The sequence below is a fragment of the Helicoverpa zea genome, chromosome 16, assembly GCF_022581195.2.
Source record: "Helicoverpa zea isolate HzStark_Cry1AcR chromosome 16, ilHelZeax1.1, whole genome shotgun sequence".
In the NCBI taxonomy this organism is placed as follows: Eukaryota; Metazoa; Arthropoda; class Insecta; order Lepidoptera; family Noctuidae; genus Helicoverpa; species Helicoverpa zea.
Window position 1 is genome coordinate 69241 of NC_061467.1, and position 20067 is coordinate 89307.

The 20067-nt window shown below is 36.5% G+C and overlaps 2 protein-coding genes across 2 annotated transcripts; one reads left to right on the top strand and one right to left on the bottom strand.

The window, feature by feature from the left end:
- Positions 1 to 129: 129 nt before the first annotated feature.
- On the top strand, positions 130 to 18065 carry LOC124637888. Its single transcript, XM_047174629.1, has 4 exons — positions 130 to 346; positions 3901 to 4499; positions 11878 to 12022; positions 17875 to 18065. The coding sequence occupies exons 1-4, from the start codon at positions 130 to 132 to the stop codon at positions 18063 to 18065; spliced, it is 1152 nt and encodes a 383-aa protein (XP_047030585.1).
- LOC124637887 lies at positions 6792 to 11038 on the bottom strand. Its single transcript, XM_047174628.1, has 3 exons — positions 10850 to 11038; positions 9007 to 10048; positions 6792 to 7210 (listed from the first exon to the last, which is right to left on the bottom strand). The coding sequence occupies exons 1-2, from the start codon at positions 10983 to 10985 to the stop codon at positions 9015 to 9017; spliced, it is 1170 nt and encodes a 389-aa protein (XP_047030584.1). The 5' UTR covers positions 10986 to 11038; the 3' UTR covers positions 6792 to 7210; positions 9007 to 9014.
- Positions 18066 to 20067: the final 2002 nt, after the last annotated feature.

Consider the following 20067-nt stretch of genomic DNA (forward strand, 5'->3'; position numbering starts at 1 on the left):
AGAAAAAAACTTACCAACCATCTCATCAACTGTCGGCCGACTGTTTAGTCGGTAGTATGCGTGCAATTTAACTGTACTTAGCTGCCTTGCTAAGGCACCGTTAGAGGCAGCCCACACAGGCTTAACGTTATGAAAATATTCTGCCTTATAGTTATTTTCCTTAGCAAAACTGGTGGAAAAGTACTGCACAATGAAAAGAGGGAGTTCTGTGACAATTTTGAGTGTGATGAGAGTGACGACAGGAAGGTCTGTGGTGTGAGGTACGAAGAGGATGAAGTTATATTCAGACTCTTTGATAATGAGTGTAAGCTGATGATCTATGGGTGTCAAGTTGATGATAATCAAAGTAAGTAACTTTACATACTTACATATGAAATAGATTTTCTACTGTTGTTAACAAGATTTTTATTCATGTTAAATAGTACAACACTGGTATTTAACTACATGTACGCCCGTATCTACAGTGTACCTCCTTATATTATAAAGCTGCAGAGTTATTTTGTTCGTTGGTTTGACTGGCTAAGGCTCAGGTTTTACTTTGGAAAATCCCTACATAGGTACACTACATAGAAGATGAGGTAGGCTATCTACTAACGGCCGTTACCAATGTCATATACCTATAACGGTTGTGTTTCTTACTGCAGATAGGAATTTGATATTAACCCCATACAAGTACTGTTAAATTCCTATCTCTGATAGGCAAAACAAGCGACAGATAGATTATTGGGAATGGCCTTAAGTACCTATCTATCCGTGTGTGATAAGTACGCGGGTGAAATCGCTGACAGAATCTCATCATCTACACATTAGGGAGTTCCTACAATGAATTACAACTCTTTTTTATGGCACGGATGCAAATCAACAGCTTGTATAACTAGTATAGGAAACTACCGTCCTTACTAACGACTAAAAAAACCCTTTTGAACTCATCGAGAGTCTGGCGGGTCACTCAATTATTCAAGCCTGTACCAAAGCTTCAATTTAAGCCTTGCACAATAAGAGCTTATATTTTCACAATAGCTTGCCAACCTCCCTCTTTCGAACAATGTCATGCCGTAGAGATTCAATCTTTTTAACCATATAAAATACAGGTTCAATAATGTGAGTGTTACCTAGGTGCAGTTAGGAATGCATTCAGTAGGAAATAATCAAAAGCAATGAAATGAAATTGAATGTTGTCTGTGAACTTCCCCCTTTTTATTTTTACAAATCCCGCTCTTTGGAAGTGTGGGGTTTCCTCGTCCATTTTGGTATACGAAATTATAAATAGGTAGGTAGGTACTCCTACTTAATAAGGCTGAAGAGTTTTTTATTTGCTTTAATATCGGAAAATGCGGTGGGAAAAATTATTTCAGTGTCTGTTATTAATGAAAACTTTACTAACTTTTTATCTATGTTGCCTTAGTAGTTCACACAGGGCAAAGGCGTAGTTAGTATTGAGTACAGAAATGCCAAAGACAAAACAATATATTTAATGATTTATCAACTAACTAAGTAGCTACCTATTAATTAATCCTCTATCTTTCAGACATAATCAACACAAAGGCCTACCTGATAAGAACATATGTATAGCCTAATAATGTTATCAGGTGATAACATCTCTTGCATTTACTAATTAGTTTACAGATTAATCAGTCGATATCGAAGCAATATCTGAGTGTTCTATTATCCAATGCACTCAGACTCAGCACCTTTGTTTTACATTACCGGCTTACTACAAAGCTGTGGCGATAGTTTGGCAAAGGGGAAATGTAAGCCCACCCATCTCCCTGTTGACCAGACAGGTTATTCAATATAGATATACGTACGTAGACAACGTCAATCCCCCGATTTTCAACCTCATGCACATTTAATACCTGTGAGGTGTATTGCCGAATTAAGCTTATCATATTGCAATGTCAATATTGGATGCTAATAGTGGTAGACAAACAGGAATGCGTAATATATTGATTAGGTTGAATAGAATTTGATTTGGATTTGTTAGCTTAGTTGTAGTGTTAGTAGTAGCTTTGACAGTTTTTATGCTTTTCACAAAGACGTGAAGAGATCACTCTTCTTCATTGACAATTTTTTTTTCTACGAATATGAATATTATCGTTTACGTGTCATTCAATTCGGAATTCAGAATGCGATCTAAAGATTGTGAAAAAATTGAAAACCAGCCCAAAACTTGTAAAAACAAGCATTCCTCTGCACGTACATAACATACCCAAGTTTACAAATATGTATTTCAAATCAAATGAGTTTGTTCTTGAACCACTAATTAAATGGAACCTTTTACCTCGTTAGAGACGTAGACTTTTGTGAAAACAACTTGATGTCCATTTCGATATTAGAAAATGAATCTCCAAGCGTCCTCACACTTGAGACTTCAGAATAGGACGTCAAAGCAAGTGCTGTTGCTGTTTTAGCTGCATTTGCAAAAGTTTCGTCGAGTGGTTTTCTAATTTAATTAATATTGTCATTACAAAGGGAAAAGAGATTTTAAGCATGCGTCTAGTGAGGAATTGAAAAGTGATATTTCAACCCCGCTTTAAATAAAGACGACATTGTTTTTTGAACTTTAATTTTCAGAATAACTTTAATAAAGTCTTTGATGGTACTTGTATAAAGTGCCGTAAGAGTACCACTACGTTTACACTGTTTACCTACTCATTGTGGAATCGCCGAAGAGTACCGCACGGCCAAATAGAAGCAAAGTTGGCGCCTTAGCACTTTTTGACAGTTGTCTCCCAGTTACCATGACAACCGGTAAACAATCGGAACGCAACCTGTTGCCATAATGCTGCAAATTGCCTCTGTTGTTGTGGCAGAGGGTTTTGTTGACGCGATAAACAAGGGTCTTAAGGGATTGCCACTGTTTTGCCGAATTACTGCGGATCCCTAATCGGAAGCTATTCGAGTGTCAGTCTGTTTATGTATGCACCCTCGTAACGCCTGAACTAGTGATGCGGTTTTGGTTTATGAATTTATAAGCTCTTGTAAAAGCGAGGACTTTTTATGCTTTTGATTGAAATGAGAGCTGATTTATCATGCTGTTTTTGAAATTAATTCGGTGAAATGATGATGATATACCTCCTTTTAAAAGCCGAAACTTTTTCTTTTTAACAGCTTTACATAATTCAATAATATCTATCTGTTATAAGATTTACTTTCTGTTTCGATTAACAAAACGGGCAGTTTAGGCCTTAAAATGTTAGATTTTTCCAAAAGTTATTCACAAAATTATTTCAATGTAATTTTTCTTTTTAAAATAAAGTAAATTTTGCTCACAAATGCTCTGTGCCCAGATTAATCGTATCGATCCAGTGCAGGGCATGAAATATTCAAACCTAGGAAGAGAAGTCTTTGCCTAATTCCCTACATAGGAACAGAATATTTTATGATCTCACTACTTCTTGTGGTAAATGCTCCAGCAAGTCAAGTATGAGTGTGCGGGTCCGATTTTAAGCCAAGCAAGAACCAAATTTTTCTGCCCTATTCCCAAGTTATTTAGGGTCGGTACTGCTCCTATATTTCCCGCTTTTATTTCCCTTTGTCAATCATCATAGTAACATCCACTCCCTTCTTATTCATGTTCTTTTTCTGTCAGCCAGTCTATCTTTTCCTCTGCCACTGCCTCCACCCTTCTACATTGACGCTTGACATACTTTTTTTAGCATGCGCTTCAAACTCAAGTACCAATATAACTTTCATAAGTTCAAGCTCAATAAAGAAGAAGGAAAACATCTTGGGGAAAACTGGAGTCTGAAATCACCAATCCATGTTGAGCTAGCGTGGTGTAACTCTTGTTCTTTCTCTAATTGAGAAGAGGCTCGTGCCCTGCAATGGGACAGTAAAATGACTGATGATAAAGGCCCACTTCTAATATTTACACTTATAATTTTAATATTTTTACAGCCTTCGGCGTAATAAGCATGAGACATTGTAGCGAACCTACAATAGACGAAGAGAATATTGTACCGAGGACAGTGGACACCGACGTATGTCCAAACTGCGTGAATGTGGCCAGACACTCAGTCTGCGGCATCCGACGCTTCGGTGAAGGATTTAAAGTTAGAACCTTCGAGAATGAATGCCAGCTCAGAAGACACAATTGCGACTCCGGTCTAAATTTTACCATCACTGATTACTTTATTTGCTTAAATAACTCTCAAAATGAGGAAATAGAAGAGATATATGATGACGAAGCAGTGCTATCAGAAAATAATACATCAAATGACGTTGTGAAATCAAAGAACCTGGTAGTTGTTGATGGTTCTATGTTAGACCCTCGGAATATTAACCAAAGTATTTCGAAGTTCTTTGCGGCAACCCATACTTCTGGTTTACGATTGAAGGAGATGTACCCGATGCTGAACGAAAGCGCACGCAGGAAAATGATACGTATATTTGGGCCCGTCAAGGTTTTTACTCCTTTTATCGTAATACCGAAGAATATTAGTGAAGATCGTTGGCATTCACCTACGCTATCGTCTTGCTTTCATAAGTGCCCAACGGTAAGTTATTAGTATGTATAAATAAGAGCAACACACAAATACATAGGTACTTTATTTCTACACCGGACAGGGAACTTTTTCTAATAAATTAAACCGTGATACTAAAATCGGATTGTTATCAGAAAACTGTCTATCTCCCAGTATAAAATACTCTTTGATTTTGACATTCAAATTAGAGCTAAGTAGTATCTCATCTAGGCTATTGGGACGTCCTTAATAATAGTTAACACACTTGAAACAATACACGTTAGTCAAGGTTCATTCTCGACCTGGCTAGAGACAAAACAACCTAACCATAGATTACTCTTCTCAGTTTCATTCCGAATGTCACTTTACCCATTAAACAGAGCCTCATACTTGTGCTTAGATTAATGTTTATAAATACTACCGCCTACGAATATCATAAAAATTCCTAAACCTTTCTTACTAAATATTGGCCAAAGAATTGTGGTTTCTACAGGAATATATAGTTACTGGCCAGCAGATTCACCAACGTCTCTTCGTAAACCTAGATAAAAAGTACCCTAAAGCTTTCTTTAACAAATAGGCTGTTTATCGCTGAAAAAAAAAATCCGATCGATATCGCGATCAAGCAAACAAACAAATTCTTCAGCTTATTAGTACAGAAAATGTATATATAGGTATGACACGGAAAGCCAGACATAAATTCTTCGAAGACTCTTCAATGAAGCAAATAATACTAGCAATAAACAATCATGGAAATTCATGAAAAAATAGTCGATCCACGTTTTGTTTTTGCATCAAAATAATAATTAATCCAATCCGATAAATAGACGTGCACTAAACGCTGCAGGCGACATTGGGTCAATATTGTTCCTCGTTCAAAAAGCCTTTAAAAAAGTATTATTTAGACTACGGAGAAAAAAAGATGATTAGTTGATTTTTATAAGTAAAGCTGTAATAGTTTAGAAAATTAAAAAAAAAATACGCTAGTCATGGATTGTCAACAGATCTCAGAGCGTGTGCAAAATTTCATCATAATCGAAGATCGAAATGTGGGTAAAATTAAGATTACAATATTTTCTTACATTAGTTACAAGTGAAGCTGATATAAGCGTGTTAAAAATAAATAAGTTCTTTTGTTCAGACATAACACATTGCGTATGGAGAATTCAGTATCAATGTAGATTTACATATTTCAAAATAAGTGCCCTTTACATAATTAAGAATCAAACGAACTTACCTTGTGAAGTTTGATTCCAATTATACGAAGGTTCCACCGAAGACAACTACAAATTTACATGCAGCAGCTCATGAGATGGTGCCATCCTTATCACACTTTGAAAGCCTATATAAAACTAATAAAGAAAATTTATCGTCTGTCTCGCTCGCACCTCCTCCCGGGCGCGCGCGCCACCATGTTGGTCATTATTTTAGAGTCTTTTGGGTATTTGGGGCAGGGTGGGTTTGTAGTTGTCTTCGGTGGAACCTTCGTATAATTGGAATCAAACTTCACAAGGTAAGTTCGTTTGATTCTTAATTATTACTTCAGGTACCACCGAAGACAACTACAAATTTACATGCAGATGTTTAGAGTGAAATGACAACATATTTTTAGAACAAAAAATTATCTTTTATATTTTTTCAAGCTTATAAATCACAAATTTTTAGATCAAGGTACATTTATTACTTCTTAATTTATGAAACAATTAATACAATAAATGTATCTGATTCTATGATTGACGAAATATCGCATTAACAAATGAATTATTTGTATCTTTTATCACATGTTTATTATAGTATTTAAGGAAAACGTTTGATGTATTGCTCCATCCTGCAGCCTGTCGAACGGTTTCTAAGTTAACTCCCGAATTGTGCGCGGCTGACGTGGAGGCATGGCGAGTACTATGCGCTCCAAATATTGAGATATCTATACCGCTCTTTTTTAGCACATCCTTAACCCAGTGGGCCAAGGTCTGTGACCCAACTTTTTTATGTGGCTTACGGATACTAATGAATAAATTGTCTTCAGACGTATTATTTCTCAAACCCGAAGTTTTCTCAATATAATTTTGAATAGCCAATGCGGGGCAAATTGAAGGGTTTTCATGAACAAAAGGCAAACGAATTAATGGTTGACAGGCTCCAGGTCTGGAGGTTTTTATAAAATCTGGAACTCTAATCATGATCTCATCATTTTGAGTAGAAATATTTTGCAGTTTAATAAGACTTAATGTCTGCATTCTTTGTGCAGAGGCAATCGATAATAAGGTGACTGTTTTGAGAGTTAAATCTTTCAAAGATAATTCAAGATGAGGAAAAAATTGAGCCAAGTAATTAAGTACAATATTGGTATCCCACGTTACATCGTATTTGGGGACACATGGCCTCAATTTATAGGCTCCCTTAAGAAATCTGTTAATATGGCTGTCACCCACAGTTTGTTTATTCAATATTATGGCTAGAGATGATCTTATTGAATTTAATGTACTATAACCACAACCATCTTCAAATTTCGAGGTTAAAAATTCAATCACTTGAACCACATTGGCCCTGTAAATGTCATAATTGTGATTATTACAAAATGACCACCATGATCTCAAATACGAATCATACTGTTTAAGAGTATTTTGAGCGAATGACGCCATAAAAATATTTAGGGAAGAGGAAGGCATACCGCTGTTGGCTAGCGCCTTCCTGATAATTTCGCTGCCACCAGGATAAGGTCTGCGTGCAGAGGGTGGCACTGTCTGAAAGGTGAATACAGTAAATGTTTATTAGGTCCGAAGTATAGCTTTTGTGACACTACCAAACTCAACCAAAGTGGGTACCATGGCTGTGATGGCCAGTTAGGAACTATTAATATGCCTTCTGCTTTATCGGTCTTAATTTTTCGCAAAACTTTTGTAATAATGCTAAATGGGGGAAAGGCATAAAAGTAAATATTTTTCCATTCGAAAGTAAAAGCATCTACAACTTCTGAAAGCGGGTCAAGTTTCCATGAGGCGAATCTATGACATTTGAAATTTTGTGAGCTTGCGAATAGGTCAAATTCAGGCAGACCAAATGTATTAATAATTTTCGAAAATATGTTATTAGACAATTCCCATTCCGTATCAATTTTTAATTTCCTTGATTCCCTATCCGCCACTATATTATCTTCTGATTTAATGTAGGATGCAAATATATAAATATTTCTTTCTTCACACCACTGCCATATCTCACGTGCCAATTGGTTCAAGTGTGGGTGTTGCACACCACCCATTCGGTTAATGTAACATATGGCAGTAGTGTTGTCGATTCTAAGTAAGATATCACAGTTACTTAAATTGGATGTAAATATTCGTAAGCCGTAAAAGGCAGCTTTCAACTCTAACGCATTTATATGACATGACATATCAGATAGTGTCCAATTACCATGAGAACTTTGATTTGCGCATGCTACTCCCCAGCCTGTTTCAGAAGCGTCACTGAATATTTCAATGTGAAAATTGTTAGTAGTAATTGGTGAACAAGATGACATTATGTTTCTTTGCCACCAATTGAGGTCACTGTGAATGCTGGAAGGTAGTAATATCTTTTTATTATAATTATCTGTGTTATCTAATGCCAAAAGTTTCTCTCGTTCAAATAGCTTTGTATAAAGCCAGCCATAACGAACTGCGGGGCATGCGGAAGTCAAAAGTCCAATAAATTCAGCGAAATAACGTATAGTACATTTTTTTACTCTTAAACACGCGTTGATTCGGTCTAGTATACGTTGTCTCTTTTCATTTGGCAATGAAATTGTCATATCTATTGAGTTAAACACAAAACCCAAATATTGGCAAATATTACCAGGTACTAAGTTGCTTTTGGTTGTATTAATCACAAAACCTAATGATTCTAAAAGATTTTTTGTGGTATTAATATTCAATAGGCATTCTTCGTATGATTTCCCAATGCACAAGATATCATCGAGATATGCAACCGAAAGAAAACCAGAACTACGTAAGTACTGAAGAATAGGTTTCAGAAGTTTCGTAAACACAAATGGGGCTGTACTGAGGCCAAAAGGTAAAACATTAAATTCATAGAGAATATTTTTCCACTGGAAACGTAATTTTTTCCTACTTTCCTTGTCGACGGAAATAAGAAAATAAGCGTCTTTCAAATCTAAGCTTGCCATATAATAATCTTTATCTAATAATTTTAATACAGTTCTATAGTCCTCCATTTTGAAATGGTCTAATTGAATGAATTTGTTCAAATGTTTTAGATTAAGAATAAATCTGTGTTTATTATTAGGTTTAGGTACTGTAAATATTGGTGAAATGATTTGTTCTTTACATGGATTACACGGCGATATGAAGTTAGATTTTTGAAGTTCATTAACACATTGAGTCAATATTGTATCTGATTGTAGATTTATGTTTTGAGTCGGCCCTTGAAATGGTTCGCTTTTAAAAGGTATTATGTAACCTCTAACCCATGATAGAATCACGGGGTCATCAGTTATATTAGACCATTCATCGATAAAGTATTGTAGTCTCCCTGCTATAGGTACCTGGTTATTTAGTGGCGCCTCCGCGTCGTCGTCCGTGCGCGTGAGCTGTAGTTCCGCGGCGTCGTTCCGGAGTTGGATGTGTTCTGCGTGTACTGCCGATCTCGCGTGGGCGCCGGCGCCGGCCTCCGGGGTGTGGGATTTCGACGCGTCCCGCCGGCAGTTGCCCGCGTCGTCCCCCTCGCGTTTAAAGCTCCTCGTTGTGTTTGGGTTGTCGGAGTTTGTCTAAATGCCACGCGTGCGGTGCTCACTGCTTTCATCTCCAACCCCGACTTGGCAATAGCTTTGTGACACTTCAACTGATCGGCTAGATCTGATCCAAACAAGTATTCATCAATTTTACTGTTTTTTACCATATCTTTGGTTTCTTTGTTTAATATCTTAGTGATATCGAATCTTCTTGACACAGATTCTTTGTAATGACAGTCGCAGATTAAACGAGCGGCATCACTAAGAGGTTGTATTAATTGTTGTAATTGCTGGTTTGATGAATCTTTTGATGAAAGTATCATATTCAAGGCTGATCCTATGGCGGTAAGTGCACTTGACAACTGATTTTGCTTCATCTGATTGTAGGAATCCTTCTTTATGTTAAAGTCATTTAGTGCAGCTTTGACTTCCAGGTTAAGTTTAGGTGCTTTTAGGTTTTTACAATTTTCCGGTGTAAGGTACTTTTTTAAAAGTTCCTGTTTGATTTCTTTGTTTAGTCCATTCGTTACTATATGAGACCATCTTGATGCTAAGTCTTTATGAAGATGTTCGCCATACTCCTTGAGATTAGAAGGATCCTCACCTAAAATCTGCAGGATTTCAGGATCCAAACTAGAGGGTTCGTCCACCGGCTGACCTTCATTAATAAGTTCTTCATTGTTGATGGTAAGGGTATCTTTTGTTGTAGTGGTCGCTTGCGACATTGACGGAGGCAATGGTGGGGCGCTCAATCTAGATGGGCCAGGCAGAGGTTCCTCATCATCCAGTGTGAAAACGTCATCTGGATTTGTGAAATTATCTGTGTTTTCGAATTCAGCCGCTGACCATTCTCTTTCTGCAAGAGTACATAAGTACTTGTTCAATACAAATTTACACTCTGTACGATAAACGTGGAGGTAAAAAATGTCTCGACACAATAAACGTAGAGATAATAACGACTCGACACGATAAACGTGGAGGTAATAACGTCTCGACACGATAAACGTGGAGGTAATAACGTCTCGACACGATAAACGTGGAGGTAATAACGTCTCGACACGATAAACGTGGAGGTAATAACGTCTCGATACGATAAACGTGGAGGTAATAACGTCTCGACGCGATAAACGTGGAGGTAATAACGTCTCGACACGATAAACGTGGAGGTAATAACGTCTCGACACGATAAACGTGGAGGTAATAACGTCTCGACACGATAAACGTGGAGGTAATAATGTCTTAATACGGTAGACGTGAAAATATAAACATCTCAAAACTATGGACGTGGAGATAATAAATATCTTGGCACGATAGACGTGTTGATACGATATGCGTGAGCATAAATTGCTTTTACAGTAAACGAAAGTGGATCCAAACGGTATCTAATTTACCTAATATTAGTCTTATAAATACTCTTTAACATGATAGGCAACACAAATATTGCATGTACGAAATACGTTATTACCATATTTCTATAATAATATTAACATATTATTTATTTTAGGCATGAGGGTAGTTAACGAAAAGAAATTGTTAAAGAAAGATCTAAATTCTAGTTAATACTGTTTGTTACATTATTAAGCACCAATGGTTTCGACTTACAAGTATCTAAGAACGTTTAAAATGATTATAGGTACTCATATGAATGAATTGTTACCTGGATTATCCGATGTTTCCGACGATGATGACCTTGGTGCACATTTTTTATATTTCTCCAGTTTTCGTTCCAATTTTTTCACTTTCCTACGTATATCACTTCTAGATCGCGATCTCGAACGTTTCCTTTTACCCATAGTTTCCACGAAAAGGAAAGATAAATAATTTAAATAATAACGGTGTGACTCGGACAACACAAAATCACGTAATGACCAACATGGTGGCGCGCGCGCCCGGGAGGAGGTGCGAGCGAGACAGACGATAAATTTTCTTTATTAGTTTTATATAGGCTTTCAAAGTGTGATAAGGATGGCACCATCTCATGAGCTGCTGCATGTAAATTTGTAGTTGTCTTCGGTGGTACCTGAAGTAATAATTACTATTATGGTCATATTTACAACTTCTAGCTCATTTATCAAAGAAGGATATTGGCTTCTTTTTTTTCGTTATGTGAAACCACTGGCCGATAATATTCTAATATGTATAACTTTTGAAGGTGTCTACATTATAAGAAGGCTTTCACACTGGTGGAATACTCGGTGCTTTGTAGTCGGTATAATTATGACAAAAAACAATCGTCATTTATCAGTATAAAAATATAAGTCGTGGTGGATTAATGAGTAAAACACGAGCATCTCAAGTATGAGTATGCGTTCGTTTCCTGGTCAGGCAAGTGCCAATGCAAGTTTTCTAAGTTTGTACTTTATAATTATAGCTTAGACACCAATCAATGATTGACTAAAGGTGAAGGAAAGAATCTCGAGGCTACCTGGACTATTCAGTTTGTAATCACCAACCCGTATTAAGCAAGCGTGATGATAGGAAACCATTCAATCCTTCTCTGTACAAGAGTAGGCCTGTGCCTAGCAGTGGGATGATAAAATAGCCTGATGATACTGAGTTCAAAAATGACGTTCAAAACCAAGTGACAGATTTTTGGCGCTCGGAACATTCCGCGTTACTCGGTTACTCGCGGAAAAACCGCTGTAAATAAGGAGCTCTTTTACCCAGGTGGTTCATGTCTTCCAGAAATGTCCTGACACGTACGCACCAGTATGTGGCAATCCCGGCATGGAGGTCAGGGAGCCGTCCCTCATGTTCCAGAACCATTGTTACATGGACGCGGCGCAGTGTAAGCTCACCTGGGATACCGATGACGAGTATGCAGGAACAAGTAAGAGATTTACATTGTTGTTCTTATACAAAGATCTCATTGTAATGAAACACATCACTGCTTGACAACATCTTATTTAATAGGTACACAAATTCATTACACAACACTCATCATCTCCCGAGCCTTTTCCCAACTATGTTGGGGTAGGCTACCAGTCTAACTGGATGCAGCTGAGGACTAGTGTTTTACAACGAGCGACTGCCTTTCTGACCTCCTCAATCCAGTAACCCGGGCAACCCAATACCCTCAAACTCTATCCTTACTGATAGGTATTGTAATTGCGAAAGATATATTCAGCGAGCGATTGCGTATGTATGGGTGTTTGTTCTTCTTTCATGCAAAAACCTGGCAGTCACATTACTTATATACGGGATTATATAGGCATAGGCTTCATTTTATCCGGGTGTGTTCATAAGTTCCCTCGGGAAGCGGGTGAAAACGCTAGCAGTTACTCAGTAATAATTATGATATTAAATACATAAGAAGGTATTTTGGCCTCTTTGCACTATTACACATTACAGTAAAAAAATACTAGGGGAGCACTATGTTTGCAATCCGAACAAATACTTAGTTCTGAACTATATTCGCGCCCGTCGGCGGCGCTGTAATAAAATGGCCTAGACTTTCAGAATAACAGGTCATTTCATTTTCATCTTATTTCAGGTATTTATAGTTCTAGGGCATCATTTAAATTATGAGGGGATTGACCTGCCCTTTGTATAACTTCTGTGTACCTCTGTCGGAGGTTTTCTTTGCATAGAATAGACAAACCAAAATTCAGGCACTGGCCTAAAATTACGTCTAAAATAAGTAATATTGGGCATACCCATACTGAGTATTTTTTATGCAGCCAAGCTTATTGAAAATTGACATTATGCTGTCAGTATCTCAATTTTGTTATCTAAATCTTCTTCCATACTTTATCTTCCGTCATCTCACAATTAGTAACATTAAGGCCTGCCATCACACAATCCATCGACTGTTTTTAAGCGAATTGAAATTAATGTAGGTATAATTACAAATTCATACCTGTGAGCTTTGCCAAACGTACTTACAACACGTTACTTACCGCCTATTTCCTTCTTGTTGACTTTAACTGAATAAAACATGAATTAAAAAAGTAGCTTTCTTTTAGACAACTTACTATTTTTTTTTGTATTTTTTGGGTGACAATTTATATTTCCTTTTTGCCAAACTACTTTACAAAGGGTAAGATAAAAATTAAAAGCGCCTTGCGTAATGGTTTTTTAAGGCTAAACTCTTGCATCCTACATAATCTTACCATCTCTTGTATTAAATCGAATACGACATTAAAACACCACGGCAAATATTGTCAAAAGGTTGGTCAGGCGCACCAGACACGAGACGGGACAAATAATAAAGGGAACAAATATAATGACCACCATAAAATGCTTTGATACCCTTAGTTTTGTAACCAGAAATATCTACTGAACACCAGAAAAATAAAGTCTAAAAATGTAATAGTACCAGCTATTTTAGTCACGACTTCACTTTAAATTGTATTCGACCACCAAATTTAGTAAATGATCACCAACTCTTGACGACCAGATTAATGTATTATTTTTGCCTAAATAAGTCACTGTGATTGCCATAAAATGTAGGCTTATTACCAAATAAAGTATTATGATGCCATATTAGGTTATGTTTCCGGCTTGCAATGCATGCGTGAGTGTCAGTATGACGAGTGACAGGGGAAAATGGAAGAAAATGACATATTGCGCCGACCCCAAGTAAAATTGGGAACAGGGCAGGAGAAAGAAGAAAGAGTATGTGTTTCTCAATAAACTCCCTCGAAAACACACTCTTATCGCACTGTTTAGAGGCATGCAATAGACAATTTTCCACCCTAGTGCAGGAAAAGGGTCCCCATAATGTTATTACATTTATTGTATAAGGCCGAACTTATTTTTTTGGAGTCAGTTTACTTAAACAGGATAGCAAGATGTAAAAACTTTAATTATCATTTTGTATTAAAACGCTGGTATAATTTTAATGATCATTTACTACTTTTGGGATAACAATGATTTATTTGGAGTCATTTTGCTTAAATAGGATAGCAGAATTTAAAAACTTTGGTTATAATCTTACTTTAAAATGGTGGTTTAATTGTGGTGATCATTTACTATTTTTGGCTTACGTATGATTTATTTTGGAGTTATTTCACTTAAATAGGATAGCAAAGTGTTAAAACTTTGGTTATAGTTTTACATTGAAATGCGAGTTTCATTTTGGTGATCATTTACTATTTTTGTCTGTTATTTGTTACTATATCTGGTGATCAGTTAAACATAAGCCAATAATAAAGCAAAGACTTATTTGAACCTTTTTCCCGACATTCGATACCAGGTGAAGGTTATTTGTATTTTTATCCTAATCGATGCCCAATTAGCGTTGTTTTTGCAATTTTTCTTGTATTTATTGTAAGCCACTTAACGTATCTTGGAAACGGGTGTATTTTCCTTAAAATAATAAGTGTTATTTTTTACTTCTTTTGTTACGTTATCGTCGTGCAATAGAGCGATGTTCTATAAATCTTTGGTAGATAAATAACGGAAAAATTTTATATGTTTTAGTAGGGATTTCGCCTTATGATATTCATAATGGTATTAAAAGAGGTGGTAATGAAAAAATGACAATCTAGGGTCAGAGAGATGCAACTCCCGATTTTTAGGGTCGGTTCATATCTGACGGAAAATGCGTCGAGCGTATCGTAAATGTATGATTGACGCAATGACGGATCGTCAGTTAGGCGTGAATTATTTCATGTTTTAGCATAGATATATTAGCCTATACTGGCGCTACGCTACGCGACCGAAAATAAATGACACATGTTCCATCAGAAATTAAAAAATCTACATGTAAGCACAAAATTGATTCACAATGGACTCCCTCTGTAGTTGAGTATTTTGATAGAGTTCAGTTTTTTTACAAAGTTATGATTAAAAAGCCCTGTTGCACCCTATTGCTCTGTTGCACCCTTCCCTAACGGACGAGACAAAAATAAAAGTCTGCCACGTTTGAGAAAAGACAAACATCTCGTCCCATGTTTAACTCGAAGCCTTTCAAAGTCTTTCTTAAATACTGATTAAGAAATATAAATAGATCTCCAGTTGAAATCCTTTTAGAAGAAATTACGCAGAATTTAATAACGATTCCATTTTTGTATTTATTGCTGTTCGAAGCTAATTGGTATATTTCCAAGTATCTCTATATTGGAGCTGCAATTTAAAAATGATAAATTCAAAGTAAACTCTTCAATAACTATCGTGAATTCAACAAAATTGAACTCAAAATAAATTCCAGCAATTTTATTCACACAATTCTTGCATTTTGATACAAGTTATATGAATAATTGCTTTTTAATCGCATCAAAAAACTTGTAAAGCTGGCCTTCCGAGTGTGGTGGTAATGTATGAAACTGATTCTGAGACACGCGACAGTCTCACGAGGCTCGTGAGAGCATTTCTACTTACTTACTTTATCAAATGACGCTGTGGTTCGCGACAGTCATTTGTCTTCGAACTGTATTATTCACTTCCCCATTATTTCACCACTTTACACAAAGAGCAAAGTATAGCTTTTTTGGCATCTCCACATGAGTACATACGGTGGGGTATGTTGCAAAAGTCCCTACAGGAGTGTTGTTCTTTATAGGACATGCAAACTGAAAATCTTATATATCACTAATTAAATAAACATAAAAATTTTAATTGAACATTATCTAAAATACCTTGTCATCTCGCAACCGACACAAGTACCAAAGTGAATGATAGTTTCAGAGCTTTTTAGCAACAGAATATTAATTTCCCGTTCTGTAATTTCAAATGTTAGGCACCTAAATACAATTGACAGTCTTAAATACAATGTAGTGTACAATCCTGCAGTTATTGCAAAGATAGTATTTACATCGTCTTGCATGAGACCAGACACAGCTGTCGACTACTTACAAAGCGTATTCAATAATATCGCGACGAGTATGCACTCTGAAATTGTTTGCTCCAAAACAAAATACAGACAGCTCTCATTATTACAGTAGAATTCTATGAAAATTAAAATCTTTTTCTCATCAAAGATTTCAATGTATTTTTATAGCATTTTTTTTATTTTGCTCATGTTCGTGGAATGTTCTGAAATTAATAACAATCATTGTAAGAATTCTATGTTAAGCTCGCCCTTGTACATTATATTCTCGAAAATGTTTATGTATCCATAAATAGTGCGTAATATATAAATGATTATAAGTACGAAAACGTTCACGATCCACAACCAGAACAGACTAGAAAACTAAAATCAGCTACCAACGATAGGTAATAATTTACGTTGTAGTGCATTTCTATAAACAACGTTACTGCAAGGACTTAAACCTCTTTACTCAGAGGAACAATAGAGGAATGCCCTCAGACCTGCATCCGCTAATTCTCTGCTAAATTTCTAGTAATAACGTAGCAGAATTAGCTTCCATATAAAAGCCCTTCAGAAGGATTTTCTGCTCCTCCATAGAATCATGTCTGCGAACCTACTTACCTGACGTATAATAGGTTCAAGTATTTTATTATTTTCGGTCCTAGATGAGTTGAAAATGGAGTGCGTAGGTACAAACACCTCAAAAATAGACACGCTGTTAATATAATAATGTCAGTTATATAACGAAAATTCGAGAAGTTCTTACGAAGCCATAATATAAAACGTACAGTATTTTCTAATTTGAGTAGGCACTTAACTAATGGTATACAGTTTTGATATGGCTTTTTTATTGAAAAAAAAGATCCAGACGAATTGAGAAGCTTCTTTTTTTGGGAAGTCGGTTAAAAAAATATTAAAAAAATACGTTTTTCAGGCAGTAGTTTATTTGTTTAATGTAATTGTGTAAAAAGTCCCATCAAGATTGTGAATCTTTAATTAAATACCTCCTCGAATAGAGTACTGGTAGTCTTTACGAAGATGTCCGTCTAAGCAACCTTTCTTTCTTCAGTGGCACTCCGTATCTTCATACTCCATGTTCCTCTTCGTGCTGCGTAGGTTGCAAGAGCAACAAAGTTTCCAAGAAATAAATACCATCCATAATAAGCCGATAAAATATTAAATTGTGAGGGAACCTTGCCTTGTTACCTGAAAATATTTTATAGAAGCTCTGTAATAGTCTGCCTTTTATCATTTAAGTATTGTTCGTTTTAACAACGAGTTTTATAAAATGGAGACAGGTACCTATATGGAGGATTGTAAGCCCTCAATAGAAATTCTATAAAAATTACCACTTTAGTTTTTTTGTTTAAAGCTACAAGTTTTATTTCAACAAAAAGCTGCATATCGTAAATGGCCTACTAAAATTAAGTTTGGTTGGCCCCAACATAGGCGTGGAGCGGATTAAAGGGGCCCTATGGAAACCGTTAATCCCTCCAATCCAATACACGGCTTTTAGACTCAGATTAGCTTGACTGACTAAATGAAAAGTGCATTTTAATGGATGCTACTGTTTATTTAGCATAGAGGCTCGTTATATGTTTATACGGGGATCTTTACACTGTGTTAAAAATGGTAAAAATATTTTATGTAGTAGGAGTGAGAGGCAATTATGTTTAGCCAAGCATATAATTATTATTCAATTCTAGACAAAACGGGGGTGAAGGAACAGAATGAATGAATTGAGTTAGAAGAAATTGCAATGTAAGTCATTTAGTATTGTGTAAAAAATCTTCAAATCGTGTCTGTAATCGGGACAATTAGAGATGTCACCCAGTTATCACGAGGTAACATGTGCGCTCCATACATATTGACTCCATACGGACTTGAGCTACATACATAGCTCTTAATAAACTACTTTTGTATTTCAGCCTACGTGGAGCAAGCATTCGTGTTCTGCCTTGGAGACGAGCTGCATGGCCTGGTTCGATTCCTCCCCTTCATCAAGACTTTACAACGTCTTGGGAGAGTCAAGAAAAAGGGATATTTCAGATACAGAGTAAAAAATATGAAATGGTTCAACAATCACATGGATCTTAAGCTACCGAGATTCAATGGATGATGTTTGGTACAAAAAAAAATACATATTCAGAACTCTTATTGATAGAGGGTTGAATAGTAATAATAAAGGTTATCGTCAAAAACAGAGGTGGTGGTGATGTTATTTCTGTTACCTCGTAAATTGTGGCACGCCATAGTTTTTCTGTTATATTTATAAGTATAGATAGTTTTCTATGCTATTCGTAAGATAATCATTTTATATCTTCCTCTCACGTTTATTGAATGTTACTAGATATATCCAGAATATTGTACCTGTTTTGAACTTCAACTTTGACACATTCCCCGTAGAATCTATTTGTTCCCGTACTCCATTATTTTAGCGAATCCTGAAGTCAAAGGGAAGCCTATCCCAGCCTGAGACCGCTGAAACAATAAGCTAACGTATGGGATTGAATGTCTATTCTCAATCATACGTCAGAGCGTCAGGGCGTCGACAAAAGCGGCTTGCATCATCACGAGAATTCCAGGTATAGAGCATATAGGTAATATTGCTAAATAGAAACTCCGGTAAGCTGTCAGAAACAGAACACGATCGTCCTGTTTTGAACTCTAATAGAGAATAATTTTAGAATTCAATTTGGCTTGGCTAGTGTTGGTCAATGTCAATTGCAGACTTTAGTTTGTTACTGATAGGTCTTATTTAACAATTAATGTACTAACTTCTTATTATAACTCGTACCCTGTATGTAATACACGTATTGTGCAAAAGATATCCAATTTACTACCATTCTGACAGATACATCCATTGTACTGTTGTGAAATCAAAACTTGAAGGGTAAAAGTGCCCTACGAGAATAAACTCCCTTCAATTAAACTGCAAAACTTTTACACTCCGTCTCCGAGCATCGTATGTCTGTCTGCACCTTCGATTTGCCTAAGATCAGGTTATCGCACGGATCACTGCCTACCGAAGTACCGAAGTAGTTTATCATTTACTACCTCGCCTTCTGCAACCGATTATTGATCAACTCTACCTTGTCGTCTATTTATTTTACGACCTACATTGTTAACAGACTGCGCTACAAACTGGGAAGTTCCATTACCTGCAGGAAAAATAACCTTTTAAAAATTTGCGCATTAATTGGAGCCCGGGCGAAAACTAACCTTTTTAAAAATCCCTGTAAATAAATTTCCTCGCCGTCACCAATTTCCCGCGGGCTAACGTTGACGTAATAGCATTATCAGGTGCACCGGACCGGATCAGATGCAAACTATAATGCACCTTGCATGTCAATTCGGTAATCCTTTTACGTTGATAACGCGGGTAACGGGCACCTTCTAAATAAATTAATCAATGATAATGGATGGAGACTACTGTGTATGCACGCAGCTACATTTCGAATGATGTATTTGTCAGTTTGTTTGGAAAATTATTTAAAACGATTTTATTTTAAACTTAGCAATACGCATGTCCCACTGCTATGCAACTAAATGCGCGATAGACGGTGTATGAAATGAGAACATAAAATATCAAAACTTGGGCCTATACTACTCAAAAATAATGGGTGCTAATTAAACAGGCTTCTTTTTAATATCATCATTCGCCCCCAAAAATGTATGTTGCCTTCTAAATTACTAAATCAGCCACAATTAACGAGCATCTAAATAATACTATCTTAGCCACTAGTTATCTTCTAAGTAAACCACTCTAAATACACCTCAGCATGATGGTTATTTTTTAGCATCTAAATTTGTAGCATGCATTCTAACAGTAAACTTCTAAAATACTATTAAATGACATCATAAAAATATATTTAATTAGCTTCTAATTTTTTAACTCAGTACGTTTAAAATGTTAGCAAGCAACATGCAGCAAGCATCGCTTCTGTCACGGCTCCGGTGCTGCGGGGTTCCGGCGGTCCCATGCGAGCTTATCGTCGCAGATGATTTTCACACTCACCTGCGCCTCAGCTCGCAAGCCGCCTCGCCCCTCCGCGCCTACGCGGTTTTGAATTGCACTCTAGGGGTAGGGCAGACAAGACTACGTGGAGTCGGTTTTGCAG